The following is an 18,845-nucleotide window of genomic DNA, read 5'->3' as shown; positions in this document are numbered from 1 at the left end:
TAATAATAATAATATAATTTATTTCACTTACAATTTAACAAACACAACGTGACAGTGAATAACTTGACGTTACTATTACATGACTATTTTCAGCTGTTCACTACCAAATATTTGACTTTATTTATTAGGATTTACAGCTCCTCCCCAGGTGGCAAATCAGGTTACGGATGGTAGAAGTGAGGAGAACGAGCCCGGCTGCCCTACAAAGTACTTTAGTGTGGTGTGGTGCAAAGCGTCAAAGAAGAAGCACAAGAAGTGGGAAGGAGATGCGGTCCTCGTCACAAGAGGAAGATCCGTGACCTTAAAGGACATGGAAGGCAAAGATATTGGAAAAGGTAGCGTGAATGGTGATATTGGCCCTCATTTACTATTGCAAACCTGACATGTTTTGTCGGGTTGTGCGCCAGAAATTCTGTCTGTGCCAGATTTTGCGCCAGAATTGAAAAATTCCCGACTAACTCTCCATTTTACTAAGAAAACACGAAAAAGGGGCGTTTTCCCGTCCTTTAAAAAATAAAAAAAATAAAACATATTTACTAAGGTTTCCGCAGAAAATGAGTTGGATTTGAGCTGAGGAAAACCCGACAGATCAGAGCAGGTGTAAAAAAAAAAAAGCAAAATGTAGGGAAGCCTTAGGAAATACCGTGGAAAAAAATTGTATGGAAGTAAAACCGACAAAGAAACCTACACAACACTCTTAGTAAATCAGGGTCATAGTGTTGTCATGGACTGGATGCCTTATGTGAATCCAACCCCCTACATACGTCAGTTTCAGGCATATATAGGTAGATCATATAGTTAAATGAGTCAGTGGTCCCCAATCTTTGGCTCTCCAGCTGTTGCAGACAGGAGTGAGTACAGAGAAGTGCTACTCCCGCCCTCACTTCCTGGACTTTGTCCCGCTTGTGCTTCGGCTGGGACAAAGATGATGCTGTAGCCACACAGGATTATGTTCTGGATAGTATGGGGACCCCTAGTGGTCTTTTCTATAAGTCATGATTTCTATAAAAAGGAGAGTGCATTTTAAGGAAGTATATTAGCATGGTTAATGTTTTGTTACGATGTACAACAAATAAAAAAAAGTTTTATTCTGACAGTCTATTTAATGCCTAACCCAACTTCCTTTCCTCTAATTGTCCATTTCACAGGCAAAGGGGTCCAGTATCTGGAGATCTATCATGCAGTTTGGTAGATTCCCTAAGGCTGCATTCACACCATGTTTTTGCAATACAGTTCCCGTATCAGGTTTTTGAGGGAAAACGGATTCCTCAAAACCTGATCAAAACGTGTGTACAAATTTTAACCCGTATACAGTTTAAACCGTATACGGTTTGAAAACTGACATCCGGTTGCATCCGGTTTTTAAGAAAAAAACGTATACGTTTTTAACTTTTCACTCCATTTTGCATAACGTTTTACTTGTTTTATTGAAATTCCAAGAACAAAAACTGCAAAGTCAAAAACTGTATGGTGAAAAGCGGATGGAACTGTATGCACATACAGTTCTGTACGGTTCCCATTGACTCCCATGTTTAAAAAAAACGTATACAGTTTAATATAGTTTTTCAACCGGATCTAAAACCGTGGTAGACTACGGTTTTGGGTACAGGAAAAAAACCTGACAAAACCGTACAGGATGCAAAATGGACACAACCTGATGCATCGTTTGGCATACGGTTTTCAATGGAGAGTCAGTGCATATGGTTTTCAATACGGTTCCATAAGGTTTTCACATAGAAAACGTATACGGGAGCTGTATTGCAAAAACGTGGTGTGAATGCACCCTAAGAGAATAAGTTTCTGCAGGAGTAACTTTTGGCCCATCCAAAGGCTGTCTGGGCTTGATGGGGGTTGTAGTTTCGTAAATGCTGTAGGCAACCTGGTTGGGACACTTGTCTATGTGACTGCTGAACTTGCCTATGTTTGGAAGTCCCATAGAGAACTAGTGGAGTGGAGGTCAGGTATGTGTGCTGCTACAACTACATTCAGGGGAATATTTAGCTCCATCCTCATGATCAGTGGAGGCCCCAGCAGTCAGACAACCACTGACCAGTTAGATATTCCCTTTCCTATAGACAGGGGTGAACTTTAAAGAAGTAGGCCAGTCCTGAAAAATGTATCCACTATCCTAAGAATAGGGGATAAGTTTCAGATAGCTGGGGGCCCGACTGCTGGGACCCCCCCGCGATCTCTCGTACAGGGCCCCTGCTCTCTGGCCCGATAGCGTGCGTCGACCACGGCACGAAGTGGCGGGCGACATGCCCCCTCAATACAGCGCTGTGGCAGAGCTGGAGATTGCTGAAGGCAGCGCTCCGGCTCTGCCATAGAGTTTTATTGAGGGGGCGTGTCAGCCGCTGCTTTGTGCGGTGGTCGACACGCCCCCTTCCCGCGGGCTGTCGGGGCCATGTACGGGAGATTGTGGGGGGTCCCTGTGGTCGGACCCCCCGCTATCTGAAACTTATCCCCTATTATTAGGATGGGGGATATGTTTTTCAGGACTGGACTACTCCTTTAAGTCTGTCCAGACACCTTTTTAAAGGGGTACTCCGCTGCTCAGCTTTTAGAACAAACTGTTCCGAACGCTGGACCCGGCATTGGGAGCTTGTGATGTCATAGCCCCGCCCCCTCAATGCAAGTCTATGGAGGGGGCGTGGCAGTCGTCACGCCCCCTCCCATAGACTTGCATTGAGGGGGTGGGGCGTGACGTTGTGAGGGGGCGGGGCTATGATGTCACGAGCTCCTGGCGCCAGCTCCAGCGTTCGGTACAGTTTGTTGTAAATGCTGAGCAGCGGAGTACCCCTTTAATGCTAGAGATATAGTGTAGGAAAAAGTATGGACATGATAGAAAAAAATCTCCTCACTATGGACTTGTATGCCTGAAGATGGTGGATAGATGTCACACTGACTGTGATCACTGTATATAGTATCATGCCGGCACTATAACCAGAGTCTTATTCTTATATAAGTATAAGGTTATTCTTTACAGGGTCAGGATACAAGTTGAAAGACCTGGAAGGCTTAGAAGATGGCCACACTTTAATGATTGGTGGAAAGGAGATAGAGGTGATGGGTACGATCTCCGCAGAAGATTACACCAGTGGCAGATGTTTTCACTCGGTGGCGATGGCTTCCACCCCGACAACCGCAGATTACGTCCCAGTGAAACCGTTCACCAACCCACTGAAAGATGGAAGCAAAGAGACCAACACATCGAGAGACCTTCAGATCTGCAAACCCCGACACGATCCCAGTGCACCAAGTATACATTCATAAGTCTTCCCTGTCTTTGTTGTGTCTTTAGGTTTCTATATCTGCACATACCGTATACACACACATGGGGGAGATATACCGTATCTAAACCTGGCCAGAGGGAAAGTTACTGTGTTGCCCATAGCAACCAATCAGATCGCTTCTTTCATTTCTGACAAGGCCTCTGAAAAATGGAAGAAGCGATCTGATTGGTTGCTATGGGCAACACAGTAACTTTTCCTCTGGACGGGTTTTGATAAATCTCCCCCACAAAGTGTAAATGTATGCCTGGAAATAAAGATTGCTTTTTAGATGTGCATAGTTTGGTGAAACACTCCTCCCTGTACTGCCAATTGCATATATTGCCTTGTGATGCCATTATCACCATTACAAATGTGAGTGCTACCTCCCTAGCCTTTTCATCACCCCCCTTCATTCCCCCCCCCCATGTCACTAAAAGGGGTACTCCGGCGCGAATACATCTTATCCCCTATCCAAAGGATAGGGGATAAGATGCCTGATCGCGGGGGTCCCGATCTTCCACCCCGTTAGAATCAGCCACTGGAGCGTGCTTGCTCAGAGTGTGATTACTGGCGATCACGGGGATGGAGCATAGTAACGTCACGGCTCCGCCCCCTCAATGCAAGCCTATGGAGGGGGCGTAACAGCTGTCACGCCCCCTCCCATAGGCTTGCATTGAGGGGGCGGAGCGTGATTTCACACGGGGACGGAGCCATGATGTCACTATGCTCCGTCCCCATGATCGCCAGTAATCAGACCAGGAGCGAGCATGCTCCGGGGCCTGATTCCACGGGGTGCGGCGTGGAAGATCACAGGGGTCCCGCTGGGATAGGATTTGGATAGCGGATAAGATGTCTTAGCGCCGGAGTACCCCTTTAATTTCCCCTTTGTCTCCCCCCCCCACATATCACTTCATTCTCTCCCATGATCACCCCCCGTGTCATTTATTCTCCCCCATGATCATCCCGTGCCCCTTTATTCTCCCCCTTGATCCCCAGCTGTTCCACTTCAGCCCTTCCTTCTTTCCTCCTGTACCTTTTCATTCCCCCCCCCCCCCCCTTGATCACCCCTTGTGCCACTTCATTCTCCCCCTTGTTTCCACGCCATTCAAGACCAGCTGCTGGACTGGCGGGCTGCTACCGATGTACTACCGCCAAGGCCCCCAATTTGGAAATCTCTGATGTATCAGAACTTTGCAGAAATGTTTGCAGAACATATGATCTGGGCAAGTTTTCACGCTCCAGAAGTAAACACTGATTGCATTCACTGACAGCAAGCAAGAAGAAGAGAATATTAGAAAGATGTGTACTGTAAGCATTATGTGTATGAAGCTGCAAAGTCTGTTAATTAGCTGTTGGCTGAGGACTTATGCTCCCGTCCCCCCCCACACATACATGATTAGTTTAACCATTCATGCACGTGACCTCAATTGGAAGAGGGCCATGAGCCACAGTAAATAAAAATAAAAAAACAGTTGTAAAATGTAACATGCCCAATACTTCCTTTCTCTAACATCACCTGTCAGGGAAGAGTCAGGACAACCCCATGTACACTGCTCAAAAAAATAAAGGGAACACTTAAACAACACAATGTAACTCCAAGTCAATGACACTTCTGTGAAATCACACTGTCCACTCAGGAAGCTACACTGATTGACAATCAATTTCACATGTTGTTGTGCAAGTGGAACAGACAACAGGTGGAAATTATAGGTAATTAGCAAGACACCCCCAATAAAGGAGTGGGTCTGCAGATGGTGACCACAGACCACTTCTCAGTTCCTATGCTTCCTGGCTGATGTTTTGGTCACTTTTAAATGCTGGCGGTGCTTTCACTCTAGTGGTAGAATGAGTTTACAACCCACACAAGTGGCTCAGGTAGTGCAGCTCATCCAGGATGGCACATCAATGCGAGCTGTGGCAAGAAGGTTTGCTGTGTCTGTCAGCTTAGTGTCCAGAGCATTGGGGCCCTACCAGGAGACAGGCCAGTACATCAGGAGAAGTGGAGGAGGCTGTAGGAGGGCAACAACCCAGCAGCAGGACTGCTACCTCTGCCTTTGTGCAAGGAGGAGCACTGCCAGAGCCCTGCAAAATGACCTCCAGCAGGCCACAAATATGCATGTGTCCACTCAAACAGTCAGAAACAGGCTCCATGAGAGTGATAAGAGGGCCCGACATCCATAGGTGGGGGTTGTGCTTACAGCCCAACACTTTGCAGAACGTTTGGCATTTGCCAGAGAACACCAAGATTGGCAAATTTGCCCCTGTGCTCTTCACAGATGAAAGCAGGTTCACACTGAGCACTTGTGACAGATGTGACAGAGTCTGGAGACACCGTGGAGAACGTTCTGCTGCCTGTAACATCCTCCAGCATGACCGGTTTGGCAGTGGGTCAGTAATGCTATGGGGGGCATTTCTTTGGGGGCCGCACAGCCCTCTATGTGCCTGCCAGAGGTAGCCTGACTGCCATTAGGTACTGAGATGAGCTCCTCAGGCCCCTTGTGAGACCATATGCTGGTGCGGTTGGCCCTGGGTTCCTCCTAATACAAGACAATGCTAGACCTCATGTGGCTGGAGTGTGTCAGCAGTTCCTGCAAGAGGAAGGCATTGATGCTATGGACTAGCCCGCCCATTCCCCAGAGCTGGATCCGATTGAGCACATCTGGGACATCATGTCTCGCTCCATCCACCAACGCCATGTTGTACCACAGACTGTCCAGGAGTTGGCGGATGCTTTAGTCCAGGTCTGGGAGGACATCCCTCAGGAGACCATCCACCACCTCATCAGGAGCATGCCCAGGGATTATAGGGAGGTCATACGGGCACGTGGAGGCCACACACACTACTGAGACTCATTTTGACATGTTTTAAGGACATTACATCAAAGTTGGATCAGCCTGTAGTGGGGTTTTCCACTTTGATTTTGAGTGTGACTCCATATCCAGACCTCCATTGATTGATAAATTTGATTTCCATTGATTATTTTTGTGCGATTTTGTTGTCAGCTCATTCAACTATGTAAAGACGAAAGTATTTCATACGATTAGTTCATTCATTCAGATCTAGGATGTGTTATCTTAGTGTTACCTTTATTTTTTTGAGCAGTGCACATAAGATAGTTGGCAGAAATGGAGAGGTTCAGCTGACTGTGTTCATATATATATATATATATATATATATATATATATATATATATCTAGCCATTAAAAGGGGTTATCCAGGATTAGGAAAAACTATTTTTTTCCTTTTAGACTATTTTTTTCCTTAAACAGCAAACCTCCTGAGGTTGTATGAGGTATTACAACTTGTCTCCATTTCTTCAATGGAACTGAGCTGCAATACCCCACAGATGAGGACATGTTTTTTTAAATCCTGTATAACCCCTTTAAATGTCTAATTGTCATTTCAGCTCCCATAATGCACTGCTCTTTGGTAATAAGCAATTAGAAGAATGAAAGGGATTAAATTAAAAGCTATACCCTAGCCACAGGATTGGGGATAACTAGCTGATCAGTGGGCCAACCGCTGGGACACCACCAGTCATAAACGCAGATGTCAATTGTCCCCCGAGTGAATAGAGCAGCAACGCACATGCTTGGCCATCACTCCATTCACTGAGACTTCTGAACATTGCCGAGCACTGAACTTAGCTTAGTCCCTTACACAATTAATGGAGCGGTGGCCAAGCATGTGCACTGCTGCTCTAGTCAGTGACTGATCACAAGTCCCAGTGATGAGATCCCCATTGATCATTTATTTATCCCGTATAACAATTAATCCTGATATAATCTTTTTAACTTTTTGAAGAATAAAACATCAAGTATTTACCAAGTTACATAGCGACACTATGTATAGTATTTAACTGCAGTCTTGTAAATGGTAGTTTTTCAGTTCAGGATTATCTCCATCTTGTTTTGTTTGAAGACTCCATAGTGATGCCAAGACCATCGAAACATCACCAGCAAATGTTCAACAAATCCGGCAATCCTGTTGTAGATGTGGTGCTGGATCCCTACGTTGCAGTCCATCTACGACCCCATCAAAGAGAAGGCATCCTGTTTCTTTATGAATGTGTTATGGGCATGAGGTAAGTGCTAGTGGTTTTAAGCAAACATTTGGTAAAGGCCATTTTACACCACATGATTATATGGCGAATGAGTGTTCGCAGGAACGCTCGCTCCCGGTAAGTGTCCCGTGAAGTTTTTGTTCACTTTTTAATTGATCAGGTTTTTAACTGCAATTATTGAATACAAAACCAGGATTAGACCTGAAAGGAGAAGTCTCATTCCTTCCTTTATACACGACCTTCATTTACACTTAATAACTGAACACACCCTTAAAGGGCCAGTGATCAGCCAATAAAATAATTATCGCCTGCACTTGGTCCTTAGTAAAATAGTGAAGTTTTAAAGGCTGCATGATCACTCAATCCATGTAAAGCAGGGGTCTAAAACTGTGGCCCTCCAGAAGTTTCAAAACCAATTCCCAGCATCCCCGACAGCCGTTAGCTGCAGCAAATTGCTGTCTGGCCATGTCCGGGCATGCTGGGAGTTGAAGTTTTGCAACATCTGCAGGGTCATCAGTTTGAGACCCCTGGTATAAAGTCTCAGTAAAGAACCGATGATCACAGAGATCGGCGCTCATTATCCTCTTTCCGTCAGCCATTGTAAAAGGGCCTCCATACTTTTCTAAAATTTTCTGACAACCCTCACTTTCCAGCCCTCCTCTTCCATGTCTGTAGACATTGGAAGGAAATCAGCTGTGTTGCTGGGGTATGTATGAAGTCAGCGTTTTCTATCCCACAATGGTGTCAAAATAAAGGGGCATATGACTGGGGGTTGTCTGGTTTTTACAATCCCTACTTGAAATAAATGAATATAAAGTTTTCCCCTTCATGGACCCATGGAAATCGGCTGTAATCTTTTGGGAATCCTGATAGTTGGTACTCAGTTTCCCTGCAGGGGAAATAAAGTATCACCCCATGTCTATTCAAACCAAAGGCTTTTCTGGGTAATTGGGTGAGAGATGCTCTTTGTAGCCAAGAGTTTTTAACAGGGATCCTCTCTATAAATTAAAAATTCCCTGATATGGAAGCATCACATGGGGCATATTCGAAGTGTACTTCACTGTGGAAACATATAAATGCAGCTGTGCTGGAATAAAACAGATGGTGCTGTAGGACTAGTGATAGTGTGTGCATGATATAGGCAAAAAAAAAGTGCTTCTTTTAGCATCATGTATTTCTCTTATAGGGTCAGTGGGCAATTTGGAGCGATCCTGGCAGATGAGATGGGCTTAGGCAAAACGCTTCAATGTATCTCTCTGATCTGGACTCTTCTACGCCAGGGTCCGTATGGAGGGAAGCCCATCTTGAAGAAAGCTCTGATTGTTACTCCGGGGAGCCTGGTCAAGAACTGGAGGAAAGAATTTCAGAAGTGGTTGGGAACGGAGAGAATGAGAGTATTTGCTGTGGATCAGGTATTATGATCTGTATGATGTAACTATACTACATTGGTAACGAGTGTAATGTCTACAGTCCAGGATAATTTAGTAAAGTTTAGGATAGAGACCAAGGTGGCCGTACACATTAAACTTCGGTCAGCCAAATTTGTTTTGCAGGGTGTCGACCCTTCACCTAATGTTTATGAGATGTTTAGATAATGTCTAGGAACAATGAGGGACATTTATCAATGTTTGCTTATGTATTTCTTTTTTTTAGTAATTTTTTCCTAACTTTTTTTTTGCTTATGTGTGACTTATTTATCAACTGGTTTCAGCCTGTTGATAATTTTCTTTCACATAAGCCATTTTTCCTTTTTTACTTTGGTAGTAGCTTTTTCTGCTCCATGTTTGAGCTGGAGTAAATTTAGTCAATTTTTAAACCTGTTGCGACTTTTTTTGCGCAGTTGCGACTGTCGCAGTTAATAAATACCTGACTACCCGTAGTCCATTTTAAAATTATTACTATGTAGTTAATTTTTGGAAAACTTGCTTTTCTCGCTTTCCAGTCCAAATGTCGCACGAAAAATCGCGTAGTCGCAGTTGCGACAATTTTGCGACAATTATAGAAAAGAAAACCTGACTAAACCCATTGATAAATGTCCATAAATATGATTCTGCATTTTACATTTCAACATGGCCAATCCTTTGTTTTCCAGGTAGACTAGTGTTTCCCAACCAGGGTGCCCTAAAGGGGTACTCTGGTGGAAAAAATTTTTTTGTTAAAATGAACTGGTGCAAGAAAGTTAAATAGATTTGTAAATTACTTCTATTCAAAAATCTTAATCCTTCCAGTACCTATCAGCTGCTGTATGCTCCAGAGGAAGTTCTTTTCTTTTTGAATTTCTTTTCTGTCTGACCACAGTGCTCTCTGCTGACACCTCTATCCATGTCAGGAACTGTCCAGAGGAGGAAAGGTTTGCTATGGGGATTTGCACCTACTCCGTACAGTTCCTGACGTGGACAGAGGTGGCAGCAGAGAGCACTGTGGTCAGACAGAAAAGAAATTCAAAAACAAAAGAACTTCCTCTGGAGCATACAGCAGCTGATAAGTACTGGAAAGATTAAAGGGGTACACCGCCCCTAGCACCTTATCACCTATTTAAAGGTCGGGGACCCCCGGGATCTCCGCTGCGGCACCCCGCTATCATTACTGCACAGAGCAAACTCGCTCTGTGCGTAATGACGGGCAATACAGGGGCCAGAGCTTCGTTACGTCACGGCTCCGCCATCACGCCCCCTCCCATTGACTTGCATTAAGGGGGCGGGCTGTGACGTGACGAGGGTGCGGCGCCATGACATCACGATGCTCCGGCCCCTGTATCCTTTGGATAGGGGATAAGATGTCTAGGGGCGGAGTACCCCTTTAAGATTTTTAAATAGAAGTAATTTACAAATATGTTTAACTTTCTTGCACCAATTGATTTTAACAAAACCTGTGCAGTTGCCTATAGCAACCAATCAGATTGCTTCTTTTATTTTTCAAAGGCTTTTTTTTTTCTTTTCTTCAAAAGTCCGATTGGTTGCTATGGGCAACTGCACCACTTTTCCTCTGCACAGGTTTTAATAGTCTCTTTGTAAAGTGTTTTAAATCAGCCCCAATCCTGCCCAGTCTGGGGGTACACTGCATTATATTTCAGACTATAGTGCGCTGTAATAGCGACCATGATGTAATATAAACAGTAGTTTAAAATGCTGGTTTTTTATCCCTTTTGTTTCCTTTTGGCTCTTATTTTCAACATCCTAATAAGAAGGAGAAAAAAAAAAATAGGACATGCAGTATTTTTTTTTCTCCACTCAACACATATGGACATCTACTTTATTAAAAAATCTAAACTTCCATGCCCAAAAATAAAAAAAAACAGACCATAACATGTTGTTGTGTATAGTTGGTGTTTCCCTCGCTTTTTGAGAAGACTTGATATCGCTCAGTATATGGCGTTAGCTTTTATTTTATTTTAATTTTTTTTGCACTTTATAATCGTAGTAGCTTTCTTTCCCTTACATAATAGCAGCAATAAAGGAACATTTTGCGTTCTCTTCTCTCCAGGATCACAAAGTGGAAGACTTCATTGCTTCTCCCCTATATTCCGTGCTCATAATCAGCTATGAGATGTTACTACGATCTCTGGAACAATTGCAGGAGCTGAGCTTTGATCTCATCATCTGTGACGAAGGCCATCGCTTAAAGAACAGCTCCATAAAGACGACCTCCGCCCTCAGCAGCCTGTCTTGCAGTAGAAGAATCATCCTATCAGGTTCCTATGCTTTTATATATATAAGGGAGTTGCATTAAAGGGGTACTCTGCCCCTAAACATCTTATCCTCTATTCAAAGAATAGTGGATAAGATGTTTGATCGCAGGGGTCTGGCCGCTGGGACCCCCCCCTGGCACTGCGGCATCCTGTACATCAGTGGTCTCCAACCTGCGGACCTCCAGATGTTGCAAAACAACAACTCCCAGCATGCCCGGACAGCCGTTGGCTGTCCGGGCATGCTGGGAGTTGTAGTTTTGCAACATCTGGAGGTCCGCAGGTTGGAGACCACTGCTGTACATGGAAGCTTGGAGCTTCTGTGTTCATGACATCATGCCACGCCCCCTCCATTCATGTCTAGTACACAGCCGTCACGCCTCCTCCCATAGAAGTGAATAGAGGCTGCGTGACGGCTGTGGTCACCAGTCAGAGAAGAAATCGCTCCATGCACTGGATGACTGGGGTGCCGCGTCGTAGATCGTGAGGGGTCTCAGCATCTGAACCCCTACGATCAGACATATTTATCCCCTATCCTTTGAATAGGGGATAAGATGTTTAGGAGCGGAGTACCCCTTTAAAGGCAATATCCTGATATATACTTTTTACTGAAGCTGCTAACAGGGACAGTCCAGATGCGGAGACCCCTCACGATCTACGGCGCAGCACCCCAGTCATCCAGTGCATGGAGCCAATTCTGCTCCGTGTCGGATGACTGGTGACCACAGCCGTCACGCCCCCTCTATTCACTTCTATGGGAGGAGGCGTGACGGCTGTGTACTAGACATGAATGGAGGGGGCGTGGCATGATGTCATGAACACAGAAGCTCCAAGCTTCCGTGTACAGGATGCCGCAGCGCCAGGCTTACCTGTACCTGTCAGCAGGCCCTGTCTGTTTTACATCAGCTGGGATCTGAAGACTGAATATAGGCTTCCATGTATATATATAGTTGATGCTCTATTACTAGCAGAGCCCCATTGGCCCATTATGGTATCTCAGCTGTAGTATAAGATCACTGAGAAAAGGGAAGATTTAGGCCATTACACAGAAACTTACCAACCTGTTCTTAACATCTTGTGTGGAACTGAAAGGGTAAGGTTTCTTATTAAGGAGGGTGCCAAACTGGCTTGTGTAGTCCTGTATGCCGAGCAATGCTCCACTGGGCAAAAATATGCTCCTCACGGGTGGCAGCAGAGAGCACAGTGTCTGACTGGAAAGAACTACATGACTTCATCCAGGGAATATAGCAGCTGATAAGTACTGGAAGGCTTTAAACTCAAAAAAGCAATTGGAGACAGATAATTGGAGGGTGGAAACTTTAACCACTAACTAATAGGTTACCCTTATGCAACCCCCCAAAAAAAACGATTTCCCAATTATCAAACTTATTTAAAAAGTGCAATCTTTATTTAATGTTTCTGCACATTATGCTTGTTTAAAATTCACATTCGCCGTAATGTCCCAATTGTGAATCTCAATGTTCAATGTATGTGACTATTAGACAATATAAGGTGCCTGCAGAAACACCCATATGTCTTTGATACTAGGACGATGGCGTTGTAATAAAATCTAAACGGCCCCCCTCAACATGTTTCACTACCGAAGTAGCCTTGTCAAGAGGCAAATGGGCACTGTGGGTGTTTCTGCAGGCACCTTATATATTGTCTAATAGTCACATACATTGAACATTGACTTTCACAATTGGGACATTATGGCGAATGTGAATTTTAAAGGGGTATTCCAGGCAAAAACTTTTTTTTATATATATATCAACTGGCTCCAGAAAGTTAAACAGACAAATAGTACTGGCAAAAATTGGCTTTTATTTTATGACAAAAATGGGAACTGTACAAGACAAGCAAGTTTAAAAGTCTTGTACAGTTCCCATTTTTGTCATAAAATAGAAACCAATTTTTGCCAGTATTATTGTTCTAATTATCTTATGCATAAATTATACTGTTAGATTGCTTTTATTATGTATGTTCTTCTTCTCACAAGGGCCCTGTGAGAAGTACCTAATTTTATTCATATTTTTAATAAATGACTGATTATTATTGAAGCACGATCCACGATCATTCATTTCCACACACTCACCTAGAAGGTCCGGGCTACATTTTAGTCTTTTGGTTTTCCCTTTTTTAGCAATTAAGGTATAGTTGCTTGCCCAGTTTGACCTCGGTGAGTATTAATTGTGAGCTGCACATACCTATATATTTTTTCAGATTTGTAAATTACTTCAATTAAAAAATCTTAATCCTTTCAGTACTTATGAGCTTCTGAAGTGAAGGTTGTTCTTTTCTGTCTAAGTGCTCTCTGATGACACACATCTCGGGAAACGCCCAGTTTTGAAGCAAATCCCCATAGCAAACCTCTTCTAAACTGGGCGTTTCCCGAGACAGGTGTCATCAGAGAGGACTTAGACAGAAAATAACAACCTTAACTCCAGAAGCTCATAAGTACTGAAAGGATTAAGATTTTTGTAATAGAAGTAATTTACAAATCTGTTTAACTTTCTGGAGCCAGTTGATATATATAAAAAAGTTTTTGCCTGGATAACCCTTTTAAACAAGCATGATGTGCAGAAACATTAAATAAAGATTGCACTTTTAAAATAAGTTCGATAATTTGGAAATCAGTTTTTTTTTTTTTTGGGTTGCCTAAGAGTAACTTATTAGTTAGTGGTTACTGGAAGGCTTGAGATTTTTAAATCAAAGTAATTTACAAATCTGTAAAACTTCCTATGACCAGTTGATTAGAATTTATGAACCATGATGCATCTATATAATCCTAATGTGAACATAAATAAAATGACAGGTGATTAATGAACTTTGCTTTCTTCCAGGCACTCCAGTTCAAAACGATCTCCAGGAGTTTTATGCATTGATCGACTTTGTTAATCCCGGCATTCTTGGCTCTTTGTCCACTTACAGAAAAATATATGAGGAACCAATTATCAGATCCCGTGAGCCTTCAGCAAATAAAGTAAGTATATGCAGAAGTTACATCCCTGCTCATATGATTTACATTTACATCAGAAATATTTTACAGGTTTCAACTAAAGACAATAAATCGTGGGATATCTGGGGCCTGCACATTGTAGGTCAAAATGTTTTTCGTGACCTAAGTGACGTCTTTAGAGGTTCTGAGGACGTCACTTAGGTGACAAAACATGTTGGGGGGCTTTGTAAAGTTTTTTTTTTTTTTTTTTTTTTTAACAGCTTAATACAATATTCATTCCTGTAGACACACTGCAGGAGTTTTCAGGTCACCTGTGATATACAGTCTACGCTTATATAGCGACCATGAATGCAAATATACAATAGTGTAGCAGTGCTGGGTTTTTAGCATTTTCTTTTCAGTTTTGCGTAGTGGGGAGTAGAAAGTGGATTTCTGCACTCTTCTGACAGAGTTATTGTAATATAGTGATCCCTCAACTTACAATGGCCTCAACATACAATAGTTTCAACATGCAATGGTCTTTTCTGGACCAACGTAAGTTGAAACCAGACTCAACATACAATGTACAGACAGTCCAGATCTGTGACTCGTGTCAATGGCTGGAAGAACCGACCAATCAGAATGGGCATTTACTGGCAAAAACCTCTGTATTACTGAAGTGTGTGCACTGACTGGTGTCTGGTAGCGCCCCCTATAGTACAGGGAGGTATTACATGTTCTGTACCAGGGTTAGCTGCTCCTTTGGACACCAGGTGAGGGCGACTCCATGTTACTTTTTTGGGACATTGTGTGTACTATACAGGACCCTGAAGAAGCTCCTGTCCTCTACATAGACCAGTGTTTCCCAAGCAGGGTGCCCCCAGCTGTTGCAAAACTACAACTCCCAGCATGCCCGGACAGCCTTTGGCTGTCCGGGCATGCTGGGAGTTGTAGTTTTGCAACAGCTGGAGGCTCCCTGCTTGGGAAACACTGACATAGACAGTGATTACAGCTCCCAGCAGATCTTTATTACTTTTATATGTAAGGATTTGCTTTATCTATATTACTAATTTACTTATTTTTCTTTAATTCTCACTTTTTCCTATTTTTTGGATGACATTTCGGCGCCTTTTAGAACCAATTACCAGGTTTCCATAGAGTTCTGGTCTCAACATACAATGGTTTCAACATACAATGGTCGTCCCAGAACCAATTAATATTGTAACGTGAGGGACCGCTGTATCTTTCACTGTAATCATGTCTGTAATAAAAGGGAGGGCAATGCTGCAAAGTGATCTGTACAGAGCAGGAAGTGTCAGATTATTAACAGTTTTTAGGATCTGAAATATAGATGGGGAAAAAAAAAAAAATGCACCAAAAAGTCTTCAAAAAATATGTTTAACATAAAAACTTAATTTAAACCCAAAGTAATTTCCTGATGACACGTTCCCTTTAAATCCGTCTTTCTAGGAGGAAAAAAAATTAGGAGACGAAAGAGCCGCAGAACTTGGACGTTTAACAGGGCTGTTTGTGCTCCGAAGAACTCAGGAGGTTATTAATAAGTTTCTCCCCCCTAAAATTGAAAGCATTGTTTTCTGCAAACCCTCTGCGTTCCAGCTCGATCTGTACAGAAAGCTCCTCAGCTCTCGCCTTGTTAGGTGTTGTCTGCAGGGTTCAGGGGAGAGTAGTCCTCATCTCGTGTGCATTGGAGCCCTGAAGAAACTCTGCAACCACCCGCGCCTGCTGTATAAAACCATTCAGGTGAGGTGTACAGGTTATTTTCAGTGTTATATGTTTAAATGTATGTGTTATGTATTATATTGTGTGTGTACAACATTTATGTAATCTGCTATTGACAGGGGACAAAGAAGGACGGGCCCAGTGGTGTAGCCCCCAGCCCCAGGACACTGCGGTGGGAACAATATTATAAAAAATCATTTACATTTTTTTCCCCTCCCTGAACTTACTGGATGCTGTAGGACCTGTGGGTGGGTAAAGGACCTGGGATGTCACCTGCACCTCTGTATCTCCAAAATAGTAAGGAGATTACATGAGGAGGGGGTTTGTTACAGTGTGTCACCCCAGTTGTAAGGTGATTACATGAGGAGGTTTGTTACAGTGTGTCACCCCAGTAGTAAGGAGATTACATGAGGAGGAGGTTTGTTACAGTATGTCACGCCAGTAGTAAGGAGATTACATGAGGAGGAGGTTTGTTACAGTGTGTCACCTCAGTAGTAAGGTGATTACATGAGGAGGAGGTTTGTTACAGTAGTCACCCCAGTAGTAAGGAGATTACATGAGGAGGAGGTTTGTTACAGTGTGTCACCTCAGTAGTTAGGTGATTACATGAGGAGGAGGTTTGTTACAGTGTGTCACCCCAGAAGTAAGGAGATTACATGAGGAGGAGGTTTGTTACAGTGTGTCACCCCAGAAATAAGGAGATTACATGAGGAGGGGGTTTGTTACAGTGTGTCACCCCAGTAGTAAGGAGATATACATGAGGAGGAGGTTTGTTACAGTCTGTCACCCCAGTAGTAAGGTGATTACATTAAGAGGGGGTTTGTTACAGTGTGTCACCCCAGTAGTAAGGAGATTACATGAGGAGGGGGTTTGTTACAGTGTGTCACCCCAGTAGTAAGGTGATTACATGAGGAGGGGGTTTGCTACAGTGTGTCACCCCAGTAGTAAGGAGATTACATGAGGAGGAGGTTTGTTACAGTGTGTCACCCCAGTAGTAAGGTGATTACATTAAGAGGGGGTTTGTTACAGTGTGTCACCCCAGTAGTAAGGAGATTACATGAGGAGGAGGTTTGCTACAGTGTGTCACCCCAGTAGTAAGGAGATTACATTAATAGGGGGTTTGTTAAACTGTGTCACCCCAGTAGTAAGGAGATTACATGAGGAGGAGGTTTGTTACAGTGTGTCACCCCAGTAGTAAGGAGATGACATGAGGAGTAGGTTTGTTACAGTGTGTCACCCCAGTAGTAAGGAGATTACATGAGGAGGAGGTTTGTTACAGTGTGTCACCTCAGTAGTAAGGTGATTACATGAGGAGGAGGTTTGTTACAGTAGTCACCCCAGTAGTAAGGAGATTACATGAGGAGGAGGTTTGTTACAGTGTGTCACCTCAGTAGTTAGGTGATTACATGAGGAGGAGGTTTGTTACAGTGTGTCACCCCAGAAGTAAGGAGATTACATGAGGAGGAGGTTTGTTACAGTGTGTCACCCCAGAAATAAGGAGATTACATGAGGAGGGGGTTTGTTACAGTGTGTCACCCCAGTAGTAAGGAGATATACATGAGGAGGAGGTTTGTTACAGTCTGTCACCCCAGTAGTAAGGTGATTACATTAAGAGGGGGTTTGTTACAGTGTGTCACCCCAGTAGTAAGGAGATTACATGAGGAGGAGGTTTGTTACAGTCTGTCACCCCAGTAGTAAGGTGATTACATTAAGAGGGGGTTTGTTACAGTGTGTCACCCCAGTAGTAAGGAGATTACATGAGGAGGAGGTTTGCTACAGTGTGTCACCCCAGTAGTAAGGTGATTACATTAATAGGGGGTTTGTTAAACTGTGTCACCCCAGTAGTAAGGAGATTACATGAGGAGGAGGTTTGTTACAGTGTGTCACCCCAGTAGTAAGGAGATGACATGAGGAGTAGGTTTGTTACAGTGTGTCACCCCAGTAGTAAGGAGATTACATGAGGAGGGGGTTTGTTACAGTAGTCACCCCAGTAGTAAGGAGATTACATGAGGAGGGGGTTTGTTGCAGTGTGTCACCCCAGTAGTAAGGAGATTACATGAGGAGGGGGTTTGTTACAGTGTGTCACCCCAGTAGTAAGGAGATCACATGAGGAGGGGGTTTGTTACAGTGTGTCACCCCAGTAGTAAGGAGATTACATGAGGAGGAGATTTGTTACAGTGTGTTACCCCAGTAGTAAGGTGAAGTGTGCCAAAAGGTGCAGTCAAGGGGCCGGCAAAATAAGCTTTTGCCTAGACTGCACACGCTCCGGGACACGGATGCTGCAGCTCCGACCCCCATATCTCCAGGAGATTTTCCCTGGTCCCCCCGCAAAATGATTGGTAAAGAGCAGGTGCAGCTCTGCTGAGCATAGAGCCGGGATCCAAAGAGGCCTACTCAGCTTCAGGTACTGCACTCCTTCCCCTCTACACCTCTTTGTCACCCCTGTACACTCCTCTGTTACCCCTGTACACTCCTCTGTCACCCATGTACTCTCCTCTGTCACCCCTGCACACTCCTCTGTCACCCCTGCACACTCCTCTGTCACCCCTGCACACTCCTCTGTCACCCCTGCACACTCCTCTGTCACCCCTGCACACTCCTCTGTCACCCCTGCACACTCCTCTGTCACCCCTGTACACCTCTCTGTCACCCCTGTACACCCCTCTCACCCCTCTGTCACCCCTGTACACTCCTGAAATAGTGCACATCAAATACGCGGAAGATCCTGTACGTGTGACCCTACCCTTAGTATAGATAAGTGCATTCCTCTTCTATTATCTCTGTTAACACATTCTATTATCTCTGTCACCCCTGCACACTCCTCTGTCACCCCTGCACACTCCTCTGTCACCCCTGCACACTCCTCTGTCACCCATGTACTCTCCTCTGTCACCCCTGCACTCTCCTCTGTCACTCCTGTACACTCCTCTGTCACCCCTGCACACTCCTCTGTCACCCCTGCACACTCCTCTATCACCCCTGCACACTCCTCTGTCACCCCTGCACACTCCTCTGTCACCCCTCCACACTCCTCTGTCACCCCTGCACACTCCTCTGTCACCCCTGTACACCTCTCTGTCACCCCTGTACACCCCTCTCACCCCTCTGTCACCCCTGTACACTCCTGAAATAGTGCACATCAAATAT

General features: G+C 44.2%; 1 protein-coding gene across 3 annotated transcripts in view; it reads left to right on the top strand.

The window, feature by feature from the left end:
* The window catches only part of RAD54B (RAD54 homolog B), a 78,662-nt gene that overhangs the window by 41,840 nt on the left and 17,977 nt on the right, over positions 1–18,845 (top strand). For all 3 annotated transcript variants that reach the window (XM_056522504.1, XM_056522505.1, XM_056522503.1), the window contains exons 4-10: positions 129–335; positions 2,987–3,259; positions 7,194–7,356; positions 8,522–8,747; positions 10,819–11,026; positions 13,864–14,003; positions 15,429–15,719. In XM_056522504.1, coding sequence (XP_056378479.1) covers positions 129–335; positions 2,987–3,259; positions 7,194–7,356; positions 8,522–8,747; positions 10,819–11,026; positions 13,864–14,003; positions 15,429–15,719 — 1,508 coding nt within the window. The remainder of the gene's footprint in view (positions 1–128; positions 336–2,986; positions 3,260–7,193; positions 7,357–8,521; positions 8,748–10,818; positions 11,027–13,863; positions 14,004–15,428; positions 15,720–18,845) is intronic.

This window comes from Hyla sarda, chromosome 5 (genome assembly GCF_029499605.1).
Source record: "Hyla sarda isolate aHylSar1 chromosome 5, aHylSar1.hap1, whole genome shotgun sequence".
NCBI classification, from domain to species: Eukaryota; Metazoa; Chordata; class Amphibia; order Anura; family Hylidae; genus Hyla; species Hyla sarda.
Note: the sequence above shows the minus strand (reverse complement) of the source record. Positions and strands in the feature narration are given on the sequence as shown.